At 45.8% G+C, this 16,875-nt stretch overlaps 2 protein-coding genes across 11 annotated transcripts in view; one reads left to right on the top strand and one right to left on the bottom strand.

Annotated features, from left to right (window-relative positions):
* NT5C3A (5'-nucleotidase, cytosolic IIIA) overlaps nt 1-6,681 on the bottom strand; it is a 186,841-nt gene extending 180,160 nt beyond the window's left edge. For 2 of the 8 annotated variants that reach the window (XM_070726322.1, XM_070726323.1), the window contains exon 1: nt 5,961-6,020. Coding sequence is in view for 1 of the 8 variants with exons in the window: in XM_070726324.1 (XP_070582425.1) it covers nt 5,961-6,098 (138 nt within the window). In the remaining 7 variants the exon portion in view is untranslated. The other 6 variants (XM_070726325.1, XM_070726328.1, XM_070726321.1 and 3 more) reach the window with 5 other exon arrangements.
* The window catches only part of BBS9 (Bardet-Biedl syndrome 9), a 606,911-nt gene continuing 596,716 nt past the window's right edge, over nt 6,681-16,875 (top strand). For all 3 annotated transcript variants that reach the window (XM_070726313.1, XM_070726315.1, XM_070726314.1), the window contains exon 1: nt 6,681-7,099. The gene's annotated coding sequence lies outside the window, so the exon portion shown is untranslated. The remainder of the gene's footprint in view (nt 7,100-16,875) is intronic.

The raw sequence follows: 16,875 nt of genomic DNA, 5'->3' as shown, positions 1-16,875 counted from the left end.
TTTTAATAGAATATAGCTACACTGCCTCCTCTGTGGGATTCACAGTCAGACCGAAAGACAAGGTAGTTACTTGATGTGATGATGGAGTCAGGATAGGATGTACAGTGATCCCCCGGTTATTGCGTTCCCGATCATTGCGAACGGGCTAATTTGCGATTTTGCAACCCGGAAGTAAAAACACCATCTGCGTATGCGCGCCCTTTTTTCTATGGGCACGCATGCGTAGATGGCGCCGGGCAGATCAGCTGCTGGGCGGCTTCCCTAGGTCTTCCCCCTCTTGCTAGCGGGAGGGCGAGCGGCGGGCATCAGCAAGGAGTTTCCCCACCGCCCACGCAAACTCCTCGCTGCCGCCCACCCTTCGCCCACCCACGCCGTTCATTCTCGCCTCTTTTCAGCTGAGTCCTGAAGCGAATTCGCTTCAGGACTCAGCTGGAAAGCGGCGAGAGCGAGCGCTAGCGAACGGCTTGTCCGCCGCCCGCTTGCGCATCGCCCGCCCACGCCGTTCATTCTCACCGCTTCCCAGCTGAGTCCTGAAGCAAATTCGCTTCAGGACTCAGCTGGAAAGCGGGACAGCGAGCGCCAGTGAACGGCTTGTCCGCCGCCCGCTCACGCATCGCCCGCCCACGCCGTTCATTCTCGCCGCTTCCCAGCTGAGTCCTGAAGCGAATTCGCTTCAGGACTCAGCTGGAAAGCGGCGAGAGCGAGCGCCAGCGAACGGCTTGTCCGCCGCCCGCTCGCGCATCGCCCACCCACGCCGTTCATTCTCGCCGCTTCCCAGCTGAGTCCTGAAGCGAATTCGCTTCAGGACTCAGCTGGAAAGCGGCGAGAGCGAGCGCCAGCGAACGGCTTGTCCGCCGCCTGCCTGCCCGCTAGCAAGGAGCCGAAGATTGGGGGCGGTGCGGCTGTTTTAAAACGTCGCCGCTGGCATGGGGGGCTTGCCAGCACCCCCCGGACCCCCAACCCGGGTTTGGGGGGCTGCTAGGAAGCCCCCCATGCCGGCGGCGACGTTTTAAAACAGCCGCGCAGCTTCCCAATGAGTCCCGAAGACAAACGCGGAAGTTCGCCTTTGACGTTTGTCTTCGGGACTCAGTTGGGAAGCCGCGCGGCTGTTTTAAAACGTCGCCGCCGGCATGGGGAGCTTCCTAGCAGCCCCCCAAACCCGGGTTGGAGGTCCGGGGGGTGCTGGCAAGCCCCCCATGCCGGCGGCGACGTTTTAAAACAGCCGCCCCACCCCCAATCTTCGGCTCCTCGCTAGCGCTGCGGAAGTAAAAACACCATCTGCGCATGCGCAGATGGTGCTTTTACTTCCGCAGCGCTACTTCGCGAAAACCCGCTCGTTGCGGGGGGTCCTGGAACGGAACCCTCGCAATGATCGGGGGATCACTGTATTTAGCTATGTTTCACAGACAAAGATTATGTCAAATATGTTGGTGTCAAGTAGGAGGAGGAATTCAGGCAACTTGTTAACTATACTTCTTGCATTGATTAGTTTACATTTGAGATTGAGTTTGGATTCTGGATTGAAATTAGACTGGGTTGAATTGAAATTGGATTGGATTGAATTGAAGAAGTAAGGGGCACGCTTTCCTATTCTTGGTTGGAAGTGATGGGGATGTCGATTTGTTGATGAGGGATGGCAGGTTGGGAAGTGTAGGATGGATGAGGAGGGTTGGTGGGTGGGAAGATGAAGGGAGGGTTGTGGGTCTTGGTTTTGATGCATTCAGTGTGGTAATCTATGTAAAGGTTAGTTTCACCAAGATCAAGACATCTCTTAAATTCAGCCCATTGTTCATGAAAGCGGATGCGTTGAAGTAGAGATAGATCTGGTCTGGATCTAAGTTTATTGTAGTTGGTGTTATTTCTGGCAATGGAGTTCATGATCTTGATGAACTGTTGTTTTGTAGTTTCACTTTTACAGACCACTCTACAGAAATGGGGGGCCACTGATTTATCACTGTACCTGAGTATGGGCCATTTCTAGTAACCCCTAAGATGTCATCAGGGGCAATTGTTTGTGGAATCTGGCAGCGGATAATGTTATCTATATTTGCTAAATCAGATTCCCCATTTTCCTCAAGGCCAAAGAGGATGGCATTCAGTCACTTTTGTTCGCATTCCATGGCATCTTTAACAAGGGTGGGGATGTCAGTAGTTGAGTTTGTAGGTAGAGGTAGATGTTGAGGTGGTCTTGGTGGAGTATAAACAGGTGGTGGTGGAGTGGTATAGGGTAATTGATTTAGTGGTTTTGCGTTTATCAAATCTTGGATAATTTTTTCCATAGAAGCAAGCCGTGGTTCGATGCTTTCTATGTATGATTGTTGTGTTTTAGTGATTGCTCTTAGGGTGAGGATCTCATCAGACAAGTTATTGAGTGAGTCAGGTTTGGGAGTACAAGATGAGCAGAAATAGAAGAATGAGCAATTTTCTTGAAGAAAGGTGGCAATTTGTTTAATTATGTTAAGGCAGACATGGTGTGATGATTGGTTGCAGGAGTGTCATTTTTTTGGATCCTTCATGTATATTAATAGAGTCGTTGCATTTAAATCAGGATTATTTACATGGAGGGTTTGGCATTTTTTTTTGCCTAGCATATCTGGTCACTGGGTTTTATTGCTTTACTGCTTATAGCTTTTTATTGCTTTGTAACACTCTGGTTGAGGAAGGGGGCAATGGAATGTGGATGGCTTGGGATGCTAGAGGATTTCTTCTCTTACAAGGTAATCTGATAGGGGTGGTGCTGTTGATGCTGTGAGGAGGCTTTGAAGAGGATATGGAGATGAACCACATGGACTGGTTCTTTGTATATCTCTAAATGGTGGTAGTCTTAAGGTCGGGAGGACGATGAGGGAGATATGAAGCAGCAGATATTTGGATTGTTGGGATGAAGCTTAATAAACTTTATTTGTTTCATTATTGTTTGTTTATTTTGGATGCACGCTCTGTTGAGATTCTGTTGCTGTTGATGGAGGCTAGAGGCACTTCCGACTACTAAATAATAGAGCTGATTGCAGTTTGAAGAGCTGCTTATTGCAGAGCTGCTAATTACAGTTTGCAAAGCTGGATGGTAGGCGTCTTCAAAGTCCTCCGCTTTACCAGCTGGACTTCTAATGCACAGGGAATCACTCAGGGGATCAGGCGTCTTCAAGAGTCCTTACACTAGCAGCTGGACTTGGGCGGTTTGCAGAGTCTTTCACTGCTGACTGAATGGCTCAGCTGGGAATTTAAAATCAGGCAATTTTTGCTAGCTCTGAGCTTCAAATGGCTCTACAGAGTGCCACCGCCGCTTTGGAGGGCTCAGCAGGGCTCTGGCAGGCAGGAAGCTTCGCTCAAAACTTTGGATGGCTCTGGGCTCAGCAGGGAAATGATCAGACAGAGCGCTCAGCAGGGGATATTTCCAAGCAGGCAGAGACCTTCGGGATGGCTCTGCTGCGGTTTACAAGTCTTGGATGACACTGAGGCTTACACGCCTCGGATGGCTCTGCAGGAACAGAGTTCAGGCAGGCTACATTGCGGCTCCAAGCCTCGGATGGCAACTTGGATGGGACCGGGTAAGCTAGGCTCCGCAAGGGATCAGGCTGCTGGCATTTACTGAGTTGGGGATAGTCCTGGGGTGGGTTTGCTGGGGCTGGTGGTCCTGGGGAGCGCTGGGGTTAACTAGGTGGGGCTTGTGATCCTGAGGTGCGCTGGGGTGGATTGAAGCTTCGTGGGTTTATTGGGCAGTTGGGTTCAATCACTTATGGCCAGTTGTCTTGCCTTTGTCCAGTAGGTTTTGGATTCCTCATGGCTGGATAGTTTCTGCTTGTTTTGTTGGTTCTCAATATTATTGGGTCTGTTTATAGGTAGTTCTAGTCTGTCTAACAACTTGTTCTAAACTCTAACATGGGATAACAACTCTAACACTAAGATTTCAATGTTTTTTACAACTTGGATTCCCCATTATCTGTCTAGGCAACTGTTTTCATCATCATCTTGGAAGAGTTGATTTATTATTACTTTTTACTTATGTTATGTTTATATAACGTGACCAGACGTCCCGCTTTCTGCGGGAAAAGTCACACATTTTAGTAATTTGCCCCGCGTCCCATGGCATTCTTAAAAAGTCCCAATTTTTTGAAAGAAGCCACCGACTGGAGATTGCTGGACCTCTACACCGGCGGATTTTGGGCAGCACGGAAGCTGAGTTTCCTTTTTCGTGGCTTCAAAGTTTTTTCCTGGCAGATTCTACTCTTTGGTGCCAGGAAAAAACTTTGAAGCCGCGAAGAAGGGCAAACCGAGCTACAGCTCACAGAACAGGGTGTATGGCCGAAGCATTGGACTCATGCAATGTCGCTGCCAGACTGGCCCGCTTGCGCCCTGAGGAGTTGCCGAGCTGACTGAGAGTTTTGTTCTTCCCGTCCGCGAGAAGAAACTACAGCTGCCTCCCTGGCAGGGTCCGGGGATGGCGGGGGTACCCCGGAAGGGGGACCTGCTTGCTACTGCCTTCCGGAGCCGCTCGGCTGCCCTTCATGCCTGCATCTCCTCCACGAGCGCAGCACCCAGAGCAGTGGCGGTGGTCAGGGTGTCCGCTGTGCCGTCCAGTGTCCCATCTCTGCTTGTGCCTCTCCTGCAGCCCCCAGCATGGCCTGCCAAACCCCTGCCGACCTCCGTGCGAACGTGGTGCTGGGCAGCTGCCTGGAAAAATGTTTCCTGGCTAAGAACAGAGCGCACCAGCTGTGCAGGGGATGTCTTGCGGGAGAAACAGGAGCTGGCGGGTGCCTTGGAGAAGTACAAACAGGCCTTTGAACTCGCAGCCTTGGTCCCCATAGCACTCAACTCAGAAACGACCACCTTTGAGGTCAATGGACTGGCTTTCCAGCTACGGGAAGACCAACAGATCTCTCCCTCCTACCCCCGCCTTGCCCCCTCCTGGGAAATGCTGTGCTGAGCTAAAGGATTCTCGGGGGCGGAGGGGAGAGTGTGAGAGGTGTGTGTGTGTGTGTGTGTGAGAGAGGGTGTCAGCTCATCATACCCCTCCCCGACTCCTCTGCCCTGTGTCTCAACAGGAGAGAGTCCGCACTCAGGATGCTATTCCCAAGCAAAGTTCCTCCACAGCTCCCAGGGGATTGCACTTTCAGTAGCACAGCCTACTGTTAAAGTGCGGTGTTGGGGAGGGAGGGAAAGAGAGAGAAAGGGAGGGAGAGGGAAAGAAAGAGAGCGAGAGGGAGGGAAGAGAGAAAGAGGGAGGAAGGAATAGAGAGAGAGAAAGAAAGAGAGAGAAAGGAAAGGAGGGAGGAAAAGAAAGAGAAAGAGAGAGGGAGGGAAGGAGGGAGAGAGACAGACAGATAGAGGGAGGAAGGAAGAGAGAGCAAAAAAAGAGAGTAAGAAAGGAAGAGAGAAAGAAAGATGGATGGAGAGAGAGAGAAAGAGGAAGGAAGGAAGAGAGAAAGAGGGAGTGAGTGAGAAATAGAGAGAAAGGGAGATAGGAATAGAGAGAGAAAAATTGCTATTTTTTTTTACTAAACTCCCCCTCCCCCCTCAATGAGGTCCCTCTTTCCCAATCTTAAAATCTGGTCTCTTTATGTTTATACCAACTACTACTATCCTATATGTTTGACAATTGAATAAAATATTTATTTTATCTTGGAAGAGTTGTTCTCTTTTATTGTTACTTTTTACTTATGTTATGTTTATACCAACTACTACAATCCTATGTTTGACAAATAAATAAATAAATAAATAAATAAGTCAATTATGTCTGTTTGGTTTACCAACTTCCTTCCACATCATTTCTAATAGGTAAACTAAGTATTATTACTGCAATTTTATTCATTTTCAGAGGCCTAGATTTCTACCCTCATTCTATTAGTTAACGTTCATTTTCAATCAGTAGTGCCAAAATAGATAAGCACTAGTTGCAAGTCTTGATAACATTCAGAGAGAAAGCACAAAACTAGGCATTTAGAATCCTAAAGCGTGCTTACCATCTCTATAATCTTCGTTTTCCTGCCCGTTTTCTTCTTTACGGTGAAGACGTATTGAGCCAGGACTACTCCCCCAAACAGGGCGCACACAGTGGCACTGGCCACTGCTCCTATTTTGACTACGGCGCTCTTGTCCATGGTGGCACACTTACACACTGGCTTTGGAGCGGAACCGAATAGTTTTCGACAAGGTCTCAGAATCTGAACTCCCGGCAAGCCACCAAGTAGCTACCTGCCGTCCTGCATAATCGTGCTATCCCCATCCAACGTCGATTTGACGCAAAGGGAAAGTGAATCCGGTCTCCTGCTGCCTCAAAGACTCTACTCCTTTTCTTACCTGGAAATGCGCCTAGTCTACAAAAGAGCTCGTGAGCCTGTGGAAAAATACATGTTTCTCCAAAACGGGGTACAATAATTTCTCTTTTGTCTTTCTAGTTATATTAATTCAGAATAACTCTCCCATTTCTCTCCTTACATTATAAAACTGAACCAAACAAGATGCTGGGAAAGGAATACTTCCACATTTCATAGCTATTTCTCTCTTTATATGCCGAATAGTTTAATCCAATCTACCGCTAGTCCATCAGTTACTTACCCCTTTTTTTGGGGGGGGGGGTAAGACTACATTTCCCGACGTGCACTCTTCCGCCTAGACTCCTCCTCCCACCGGCAGCAAACTTCAACGGGATTTACAGCCTTCCCGACCAAAGGGATTTCCTTGGGAATGGGAGGGGTCAGAACAGACGTTGGTTTATCGAGGTACTATGACAACGGAAATGAAAATGGCGGCGGGTGGAATGGCTTTGTCAAATTCTGTGGCTTTTCATCTCATTGTCGAGTAATTATGTTCATCCACGTTTCTATTTAATAGATATGATTTTATGTTCTCCGTGCCAGACTTAATTTCTCATAGATTTCTCGTGTAATGCTGGCATAAAAAAGTTGCACTTAAAGATTATCGTTCTGACAGAGCAAGAAGCTTTGAAGTCTATCAGAAGCGACCCTGTAGTACTCACTTCTCTGATAACACGTATATACTGTTTCAGCTCTTGAAATGCTCCTTCTCTGCAATTAAATTTCTGTAAGGAAGCACAGGTGAGGGAGGGAAAGGAAGATTCATCAGTTACAGAACAAGTCGGGTAAGTGATAAAATAGGCATAATTTAGCTCAATGGGAAGAGTTATTATTTGCAATCGCACAATCTGCCCATTTTTACCTTAGCGATAACAAACTTGTGATATCATGCAATTGTAAAATTATAGTCAGATTATTTTTTGCATGCTTACTTTGAAATATATCTGTTTGGATTACATGGATGTAATGTGATGTAAGCATTCTTCTTCCATGAGTTCATTTATGCATTTGTACATGTTTTCTGAATCAATACAATATGCTTGGGATAGTCTTTTGTTAGTGCTATTTTAGTTCTATAGTCCTGAGTATTTTAAAGAAGTTGTTTTGTTTTTAAAATTATGAGTGGATAGTAGCAGTAGAGGCATACTCTTAAAAGGTTTGCACTATTTGTGGAAAGTTGCAACATTTGCACAATTTTGTCATACATTTTGTAATTGGAAGAAAAATGTCGCGATAGCAGGTAATATTTATTATGTATCCTTTAAAAACTTTGCATTAATATACTCACTTGATATTATCAGGCTGAGGATTACTCATTTTTTTCTTCACCACATACCATACTGTACCAGATAACTTTAAGTAGGTATTAGTACAAACTATTTATATTCTGCCAGATTGAGTTCCTTAGCTATGGTCACAAGGACAACTTGAAGTCAATTATGACAGAGAATTAAATGATCTGGTTATGCCTGCATTCCTGTTAAAACCCAGAACTGGGTTCTTCTGCTGGTTTTTAATCTTTTGTTTGCCACTTAAAGTTGCAACTATCAAGATGGGCATTTACATAAATAATACAAAAATCAAATGGAAACTTTGTTGCCATTGATAGGAATAGGATGGGAATATATTATTAGCTTGAATAATTATTTTCATATTATAAATTCAATGTTGATAAAATATTTTTGTTCTGGTCTATCAACCATTCTATGTTCTATTCTTCTTTCCACTCAGTTTTCCTTTTCTCATGTTCACAAAGCAGCTTGTATTGTGTAGTCATTAGGAAAGAGTGGGTTTGGATTTACCATACCTGAAATTGTATTTTGAGGCATGCTATCTGGCCTGATTAAAAGAGTGGATGAATTTTCAGAATAAGAGGCTACTTGAATTAGAGGGCCATGAATTAAGGTTTGCATAGTTATTTATAGTATAATAAAGTTAAAATTAATGTTGATTTTAATGATCACTTTGCTAGAAGTGCCATACAAAACGTTTGGAATAAATATACAGCAAAATAAAATTCTCTATGAAGTTGCCTATTTGGATGCCCCCCCCCCCCAAGTTTTTTTTAAATATAAAAAATGGTGGCGAAGTCAGACTGGTAGATTTATGGCAAAATATTATCTTTCAACTCTGATGAACCTATATTAAATTCAAGGGAAGAATCTGAATTAAAAGGTTATGTTTTTCATTAGCTTACAAATCAACAAATGAAAAAAATAATTTAAATCAGATAAAAAATTTGTGGGTTTGATTTTGCTAAAAATGAATTGGAAATCTTACTGTGTGGTATTGATGAGCATATTATTGCTAAGATTTGTAAAATGTTATTGAAATTGAATTGAGGTTATGGTTAGTAGGGAGACACCTATTGGCAAAGAGGAGTATAGACCTGTAAGTTTGGAAGGTTAGGGTTAAACATAGATGAAAAATTTGAAACTTTTCAAAAGATTATCAAAAATGAGCAGAAACTTCAGGAGATGGAATAGACAATGAAGAAAGAAAAAAGAGTGGATGAAATAAGTGAGAAATTGATTTAGGCCAAAAAAGCATTAGAAACTACAGTTATTTTTCTGAAATAGGAGAAAGCAACTCCTTATCTACGATTTCAGAAGAGAAGAGAAGAGAAAAGAGGTGGTCTACCAGATATTATCGCAGAATTAATAGCAAAGGCATTAGGAATAGAGAGGGACGAGAGATTGACAGAAATAGATGTGATGTATAGAATTCGCATAAACTGTGCGATGAGACACAATCTTCCAAAGGAGATACATATCAGATTTCTGAAGAAATTGATTTGAGATGAAGTACGCCATAGGACAAGAGACAAATCAATAGAACAGTGGTTCCCAAACTTTTTCAGCCCACCCCCCCCTTAGTGCTATAAACTCATCCTCAGTGCCCCCTCCCCCTTTAAATAGCATTGTTCAGAATATCAGATTGCACAACCCACTAAGGAAGATAATAACACTAAAATTCAAAACTAACAATTAATTGATAAAATCGAATTTTAAAACCTTTTGTTAATTCAACAAAATTGTTGAACATAATCCACATGTTTTCAAAGCCTGACAATCATTTATCAAGAACCTTAGTATCTACTAACTTAATAAATTCAGTAAAATTTTGTAACCACTGTTCAGTAAATTCTTAATGTGATGGATAGGTTTGATGAAGTGATACCAGTTTCCCAATGTTTGGTTTTAAGTGACTTAGCAGGAGTTTTAAATCACCATGTTCAGTAATCTTGAGTTGATAGCTTGGAGAGAAGTTGGATGACCACAATGAAACCATGTTCCACTAAATTTGATGTTGGAAATGCATAAAGGAGCTTCTTAATCACTAACTATAGTTCAGGAGAGTGATCAGAAATTTCTTTATGTAATCAAAACTCTTAGTACAACTTCTTAAACTTTGGCTTCAGCGCAATATCATTTTGCAACTCTATTAATGGTTTCTCCACTACCCTCTTCCTCAGTATCTGAAAATGAATTTATCACCCAATGTAGAATTTCCATTAAAAGAAGATCCTGATATCTCTTAGACTTATCTTTATGCAGCAGGTCACAAAAAACGTGCAGATCATCATCTTGTATACTTTCTCTTCTAGCTCAGACAAGCTTGGAAATTGGAATAGCTTGTGGTGGCCTATATTTTGCTTGAATAGAGTTAACTTTGAAATAAATGTAGAGATGACAGATTTGGTCCTAATAAGATTGACCTCATTCTCCACAGTGGTGGAGATAGCAGCCAGCATGGGTTGACCTGGCCCATCAGCCAATGAGGACAAAGCCTGTTTTTGTGATTTTTTTCCTGTGATGTCAATCATCCCGCTTTTGGCTCAGTCCTCACCACAGTTAGAACATGTGGTCAATCCTCTGGCAGACTTTGGATTTTTCCTTACCTCCAGTCTTTCCTTCTCCTGCCTACTTTCTCCTGAAATAGTAAGTTCTTTTCTCCCCCAGTTCCCTTAAAAATAAGAGAAGCATTTTCCTTTCTCCCTGTTCTTTGGCTTACTGGGGAAAGGCAACAGGGAGAAGCAGGGCAAACAGAGCTTGCTCTGGCCCCAGGCTCACGGGTCACAGCCAAGTGTCATTAAGAGTGCAGCTGTGAAGGATAACATTGCATCCCAGTGCCATAGCCTTTTCCAATCCCCGAGAGGACTCGCCACGGCGATTGAGCCTCTCCCGCCCCTGTTGGCTCTTAATTACAGGCATCTGGCTGCTTTTCAAGCCCTCAGCTTCGCAAACTGCAGTGCTGTTGTGTTTTGGCACAGAGAGAACTGTTGCTTGGAAAGCGAGTCTCCCCTTTCATTCCTTATCTCCTAGCCAATTCGAGTGTGTGCTTCTCTTAGGGTGCTTGCTCACCCAGGAGGGCTCTCACCCGAACAGTTATTCTGCAAGCAATGGAAAACTGATTTAGCTCTTCAAAATTTTGGATTGTTTTAAGGGAAATAAAGTCTAAGGGGAGTTTTTTCACTGACCATTTGGGTTTCCTACCCTTTTTGGCCCAGTCTTAATGATTGCCACAGCGGCCATTTTAAAGGGTTCCTGCCATCTGCCATTTTGGTTGCCTTTCAAGTGGTCTTTGCCCTTATGGCATCGTCCCCAACTTACAATCAGGACCTAGGAGAGGCCTCTTTGACACTAAATGGCCAGGGAGGTGTCCAGTAAGTTCAGCACCCAGCTCTCTGGGCTATTCCTATGCCCACTCCAGGAAAAGGGCCATGAAAATTAGGGAAGCTAGGTCTTAGGCAACCAAAGCCTCTAAGAAGGATGAATCTAGGCAACACAAAGCCTTAAACAGACTGTGTGACAAAGCATTTTGTACTCAACCTGCCCTTAGTGTGGGTGCTTCTTCTCTAGGCACCTGACCAGGCTGATAATACACTTATGGAAGCTTGCAATTTGGCTTTAGCAGATATAGATACCTGGGGCGCTCCTCCCTCCAGTGTAGCTCAGCCATCCCCTCCTCAACCTCCTATCTAATCCTGTTTCCTTACCCCCTCAAATTCTGTCAGGCCCTATAGGCTCTTCTCAGACCCTCCAGGCTACACCATATTTGTAGGATTCTACTAGCCTCCGGGCAATGATTATTGCTGCTATAAAGCAAAGCATAGCAGAGTGTATGCGGACCATGAGGAGACCACCAGCTTCAGCGGCCATACCCCCTCAAAGGGATTCACTGGCTATCCTAGGAAGCCAGTTACAATCCCAGGTTTGGCAAACTCAAACTCTTACCTGAATATGGGGGGGGGGGGGGAATCAGGGGTGCTATGGAGGAGGAGGTAGAAGGTCCAGATCTAGACCTCTCTGAGGATGAGGCGATTCCTCCTGAACCCCCAGCTACTACAGGCCTCTTTCATCCGGCACTCTTCTGCCCCTTATTATTTAAGGTAAAGAATGTGGCTAATATAGGGGCCTCTACCCCCTCTACTTCTACCATCTTTTCTCTAAATACTCTCTTTTTTCAACTCGTCCCCAAGGCTTAGTTGAGGTGGTTCCTTGTCCACAATTGTTTGTAGAAGCAGTTCAGGGCCAATGGCTGTCACTAGTCTCTGGTCCATTACTATCTGCAAATTACAGAATTGTTTTCAACATAGGCCCAGATCTAGATTCTTCCCTTAATCCACCCTCGGTGGATGTTCCCTTCACTGCCCTCCTATCCCCCACTAACCTGCCGGGCAATGCATCATAATTTCTACGCCCAGAGGACAAGAAAATGGAGCAAATCCTGCTGAAGGATCACCAGGCTTCAGCCTGGGTCATAAAAGCAGCCATCTCTGTGCCTTTCTTTACGGGGGCTAATCTCACCTGGCTTAGAATGAATTCCAGCAGCGGATACCAGGTTACAGTGCTAGCAGTGGCCTGCTAAACTGCAGATACCACTTTGCAAGTATCCAGATTCGCTTCCAGAGCAATGGGCTCCTCAGTAGTAACTCACAGACTTCACTGGTTACAGTCCTGTCAGGCAGATGTCCAGCCTAAATGGAAGCTACTTTAGTACTGTTTGATGGCCAACACCTCTTTGGCGCTTCCCTTGATCCTATCCTCATAGAAGATAAGGATAAGCACAAGGTTCTCCTGATGGTCGCCCACTTGGGAACTTCCTGTCCTTCCCCTCTACCCAGTTAACCTTATCATCCGTCTGTCCAGGCGCCTTCATTCCCCAGGGCCCAAGGTCAGTACGCGGGGAGGCAAAGGTTTTTTCAGGATCGCCCGCCTAGGGGCAAACCTACCAAACGGCCCATTCAAGGTGGAGGAGGTCGCCCTTTCTGATGCACTAAGTGAGGAAGCAAATAGTGTAGAGCCTCCCATCGGTAGATACTTGTCTCTCTTTACCGACCAGTGTGAGGAGATCACATCTGATGTCTGGGTCAGAGAAATGTTAAAATTTGGCCCTTCCATAGAATTTTTCTCCACTCCTCTGAATTTCTTCGTTCCCTGCACAATGTCCAACATTCCTACTAAAAGACGTCTCGTGAAAGAAGCAATTGCCCATTTGCTGGAAATCCAACAGGTGCCTGAGGCCCAAGATGGGCAAGGGTTCTACTCTATTCTAGACTTTGTGCGTGTGGGTGTGTAGAGGTATTCTCGACCTCAAGAGACCGAACCGTCATATTAAATACCAACGATTTAAGATGCATTCACTTCAGTCCATCTTGGCATGCATTCGAAGTGGTGACCTCCTGGCTTCTATTGATTTAATGAAGGCCTACTCCACATCCTTATTCACCCTTCTTTCCAGCAGTACCCTAGGTTCTGCTACGGGAGCATTCACTACCAATATAGGGCCCTGCCCTTTGGACACTCCTCAGCCCCAGAGTGTTCACTGAGGTGTTAACAGCCTTGGTGCCCCACCTGAGGACACTCCCTGTGTGCATCCACTATTAACCTGGATGATATACCCCCTTCTGGCTTCCTCAAGGGCCAAAGCCATTCATAATATCCATGTAATGCTTAATATCCTGAGATGCCATGGCTTCTTTATAAATGAAGAGAAAAACCAATTCTCCCCTTCCACCTGAATTTCTCACCTGGGACCTGTTATCAACTCCCTGGAGTGTAGGGTGTTACTGTCTCAGGAGTTGCAGGATAGTATCATCGACTTAACATCATCTGTTCTGTGTCAGCGTAAGGTTTTCCTGTGTTTGCTTTCTACGCTCCTGGGAAAATTTATTGTGGCCATCAATATTGTTCCCTGGGTATGCTTACACTCCAGGGACTTGCAATGGTTCCTCTTACCTTTCCAGAAGGATGGCAGCAGTTCCTCCCCGACAAAGGTTCTGCTGCCCCAGGTGGTTCACCAATCTCTCCTCTGGTGATCTCGGTAGACCCTGAGTCAAGGCTCCTTCCTCGAGCTGTCCTGTCTGGTCCTAATCACTTCTACACTTTGCACCATAAGTCAGACAACAACATGTGTTGATTCTGATGGACAATGTGGCTACACGGGCACATATCAATCACCAAGGGGGCACGAGGTCAGATCGCTTGATGTGAGAGGCACACTCCCTATTCAGGTGGGCAGAACAACACCTGGCATCCCTGAGAGCTGAACACATCTCCGGCATCTCGAATGTAAAAGCAGACTGGCTGAGCCGGACAACCATCGATCCAGCAGAATGGAGTCTGGAGTCATCACTTTTCCAGGAAATAACTCACAGATACGGGACACCGGAGGTGGATCTATTCGCCACCCACCTCAACAATTAGCTCCCGAGATTCTTCTCCCGCTTCCCAACACTGGGAGCGGAACAAATCAATGCCCTGCTCTGTTCTTGGCCGTAAGGCCTCCTATACGCCTTCCCACCAGTATGCCTGATCCCGAGAGTGATAAACAAGCTCCTACGGGAAGAAGCAGAAATTCTCTTAATCGCACCATACTGGCCCAGACGCCCGTGGTTTGCGGATTTGAAGGAGTTGTCAATCTCCCCTCCTTGGCGCATACCACATCACAAGATAGTACTAACACAGGGATCGGTGATGCACCCAGAACTACATTGGTGGAAACTTGCCGTGTGGCACTTGAGGGGGACAGATTAAGGAGACTTCAAGTGCCAGAAAACGTCATTAATACTATCCAGGCATCACGACATCCATCGACCACTCGGATTTAGCAGGCCACATGGACAGCATACTGCACCTTCTACAAGAAACAGAACCTGGATCCACAGTCCCCATCTGTGATTCAACTTCTGGCCTTTCTACAGACTGGTCTAGCGCCAAATACCCTACGCAGACAAGTAGCAGCCATAGCTACCATTCTCAAAACAGAATTTGCACAACCAATTTCACAACATCCATGGGCACGTGATTTCATTAGAGGAGCAGCAAACATTCGACCCCCACCGGTCCATCATTTCCCTACTTGGGACCTACCACTCGTACTGCAAGCCCTCACCAAGCCTCCCTTTGAACCAATATGGGACATTCCATTACGACTGTTATCCATTAAAACAGCTTTTTTGACAGCTATTACATCAGCAAGAAGGGTCTCAGAACTGTCAGCACTCTCAGTCAGACAGGACTTATGTATCTTCCACCCAGACAGGGTGGTCCTATGTTTAGACCCCTCCTTCCTGCCGAAGGTAAACACAGTTTTTCATCAAGCACAAGAGATTATACTGCCAGACTTCTGCACCCATGGATCACACCCTCTGGAATTTAAATGGCATAAAATTGATGTAAGACACGCATTGAAAATTTACATCAGATGCACGAGTACATTTCGAAATACAGAATCCCTATTTGTATCCTACTTTCCTGCCTCCGTGGGGTCAAAAGTCTCATCTAAGACTATTAGTTGCTGGATACGTTCCTGCATAACCGCAGCGTACAAACTAGGCCCCACTCCAATACCAAAAGGCATTACGGCACATTCCACAAGAAGTGCGGCCACATCAGCGGCATGGGCAACTCAAGCACCCATTAAGGACATTTGCCGGGCAGCAATCTGGGCTGCCCCCAACACATTTATCAAGCATTACCGCCTAGATACATACACTTCAGCTGAAGCAGCGTTCGGACGTAGAGTGCTGCAAAGTGTGTGCAATGCCCCTGCGCACCTGGTCCAGCCTCTTTCTGCCCTAGATAATTAAGCTTGGGTATATCCCACCTTGGACTCTCCGCAGCAGTGCAGTGGAGAAGAACCGTTGCACTTACATCGTCTTCTTGATGCATCGTCTTCTCGATGCACTGCAAGGAGAGTCCAAACCCAACCCGGTTATTTGGCCCAGGAGCATAGGTATTAGAGCTACAGTTGATTTAAATTCTCATTGGTTATCAGTTAACATTAGTTAATAAAATTTCTTGGTTGATTAACACTATGACTTCGTTTTTATTGAAGACTGACCCAGTAAGGGCAGTAAGGGTGCGGGACCTGTTATTTATGCTAATATTTAACTCAGTCCCTTCCAATAAGGCTGAAGTATAACCCACCTTGGACTCTCCTTGCAGTGCATCGAGAAGACCGTTCAGGTAAGTGCAATGGTTCTTCCTTTCCCAATTGCTGGGGACATTTGTCTCTTCTATAAACGTTGTGCCCTGGGCCCTTCTCCACACCAGACCATTGCAGTGGTTCCTTCTGCTGTTCCAGAAATAACGAATGAGCCACTCTATTTGGCTCGTTACACCGACGGGGAAGGTCAGACACTCCCTCAAGTGGTGGAGTTTGGCAATGGTACTTCAGGGCTCTCCCTTTTTGAGGCAACAGGAGATCGTCATCACCACAGATGCAAGCCTATGTGGTTGGGGTGCCCACTCAAATTCACAGGTAACCCAAGGCCTGTGGACCTCCAAGGACCTCACAGGCATGAATATCAATTTCCTGCAGCTAAGAGCAGTGTTTCTGGCACTACAAGCTTCCTGGAACCAGGTTTCCAATGTGTAAGTAGATTGGTTGAGCAGGTCAATGCTCGATCCATCAGAGTGGCGTCTCGATACAGCGATATTCCACGACATCACTCACTTGTTCGCTACACACCTGAACACGCAGCTCCCATGCTATTTCTCCCATTTTCCATCACCGGGAGCAGAGGACACCAATGCTCTACTAGCTCGCTGGCCGGAAGTTCTGTTGTATGCCTTCCCTCCCACGTGCCTGATTCTGAAGGTAATCAAGAAATTGATCTTGGAAAGAGCAGAGGTCATCTTGGTGCCCCCCTATTGGCCTTGGCGCTCGTGGTTCGGGGACCTCATGGACTGGACGGTCTCCTCCCCATGGCGTATCCCAAGCCATCGGGTCTCCCTCAGCCAGGGGTCGGTGTTACACTCGGAGCCCCAGTGGTTGAATCTAGCCGTCTGGTATTTGAGGGGGATCGCATGAAGCAGGCTTCAACAATTCAGGCTGCACATCGCCCATCCACCACCAAAATTTATCAGGCCACTTGGGTGGCCTATTGTAAATTCTGTAACACAATACAAGCAGATCCATATTCTCCATTTGTAGTGAATCTGTCTTTCCTGCAAACCGGTCTTGAGAAAGGACTTGCTCCCAACACGTAACGGAGGCATGTAGCAGCTCTTTCCACCGTGCTAAAATGGGACTCATGGAGATCTATGTCACA

Source organism: Erythrolamprus reginae, chromosome Z (assembly GCF_031021105.1).
Source record: "Erythrolamprus reginae isolate rEryReg1 chromosome Z, rEryReg1.hap1, whole genome shotgun sequence".
In the NCBI taxonomy this organism is placed as follows: Eukaryota; Metazoa; Chordata; class Lepidosauria; order Squamata; family Dipsadidae; genus Erythrolamprus; species Erythrolamprus reginae.
This window is presented reverse-complemented; position numbering and strand designations above follow the sequence as displayed.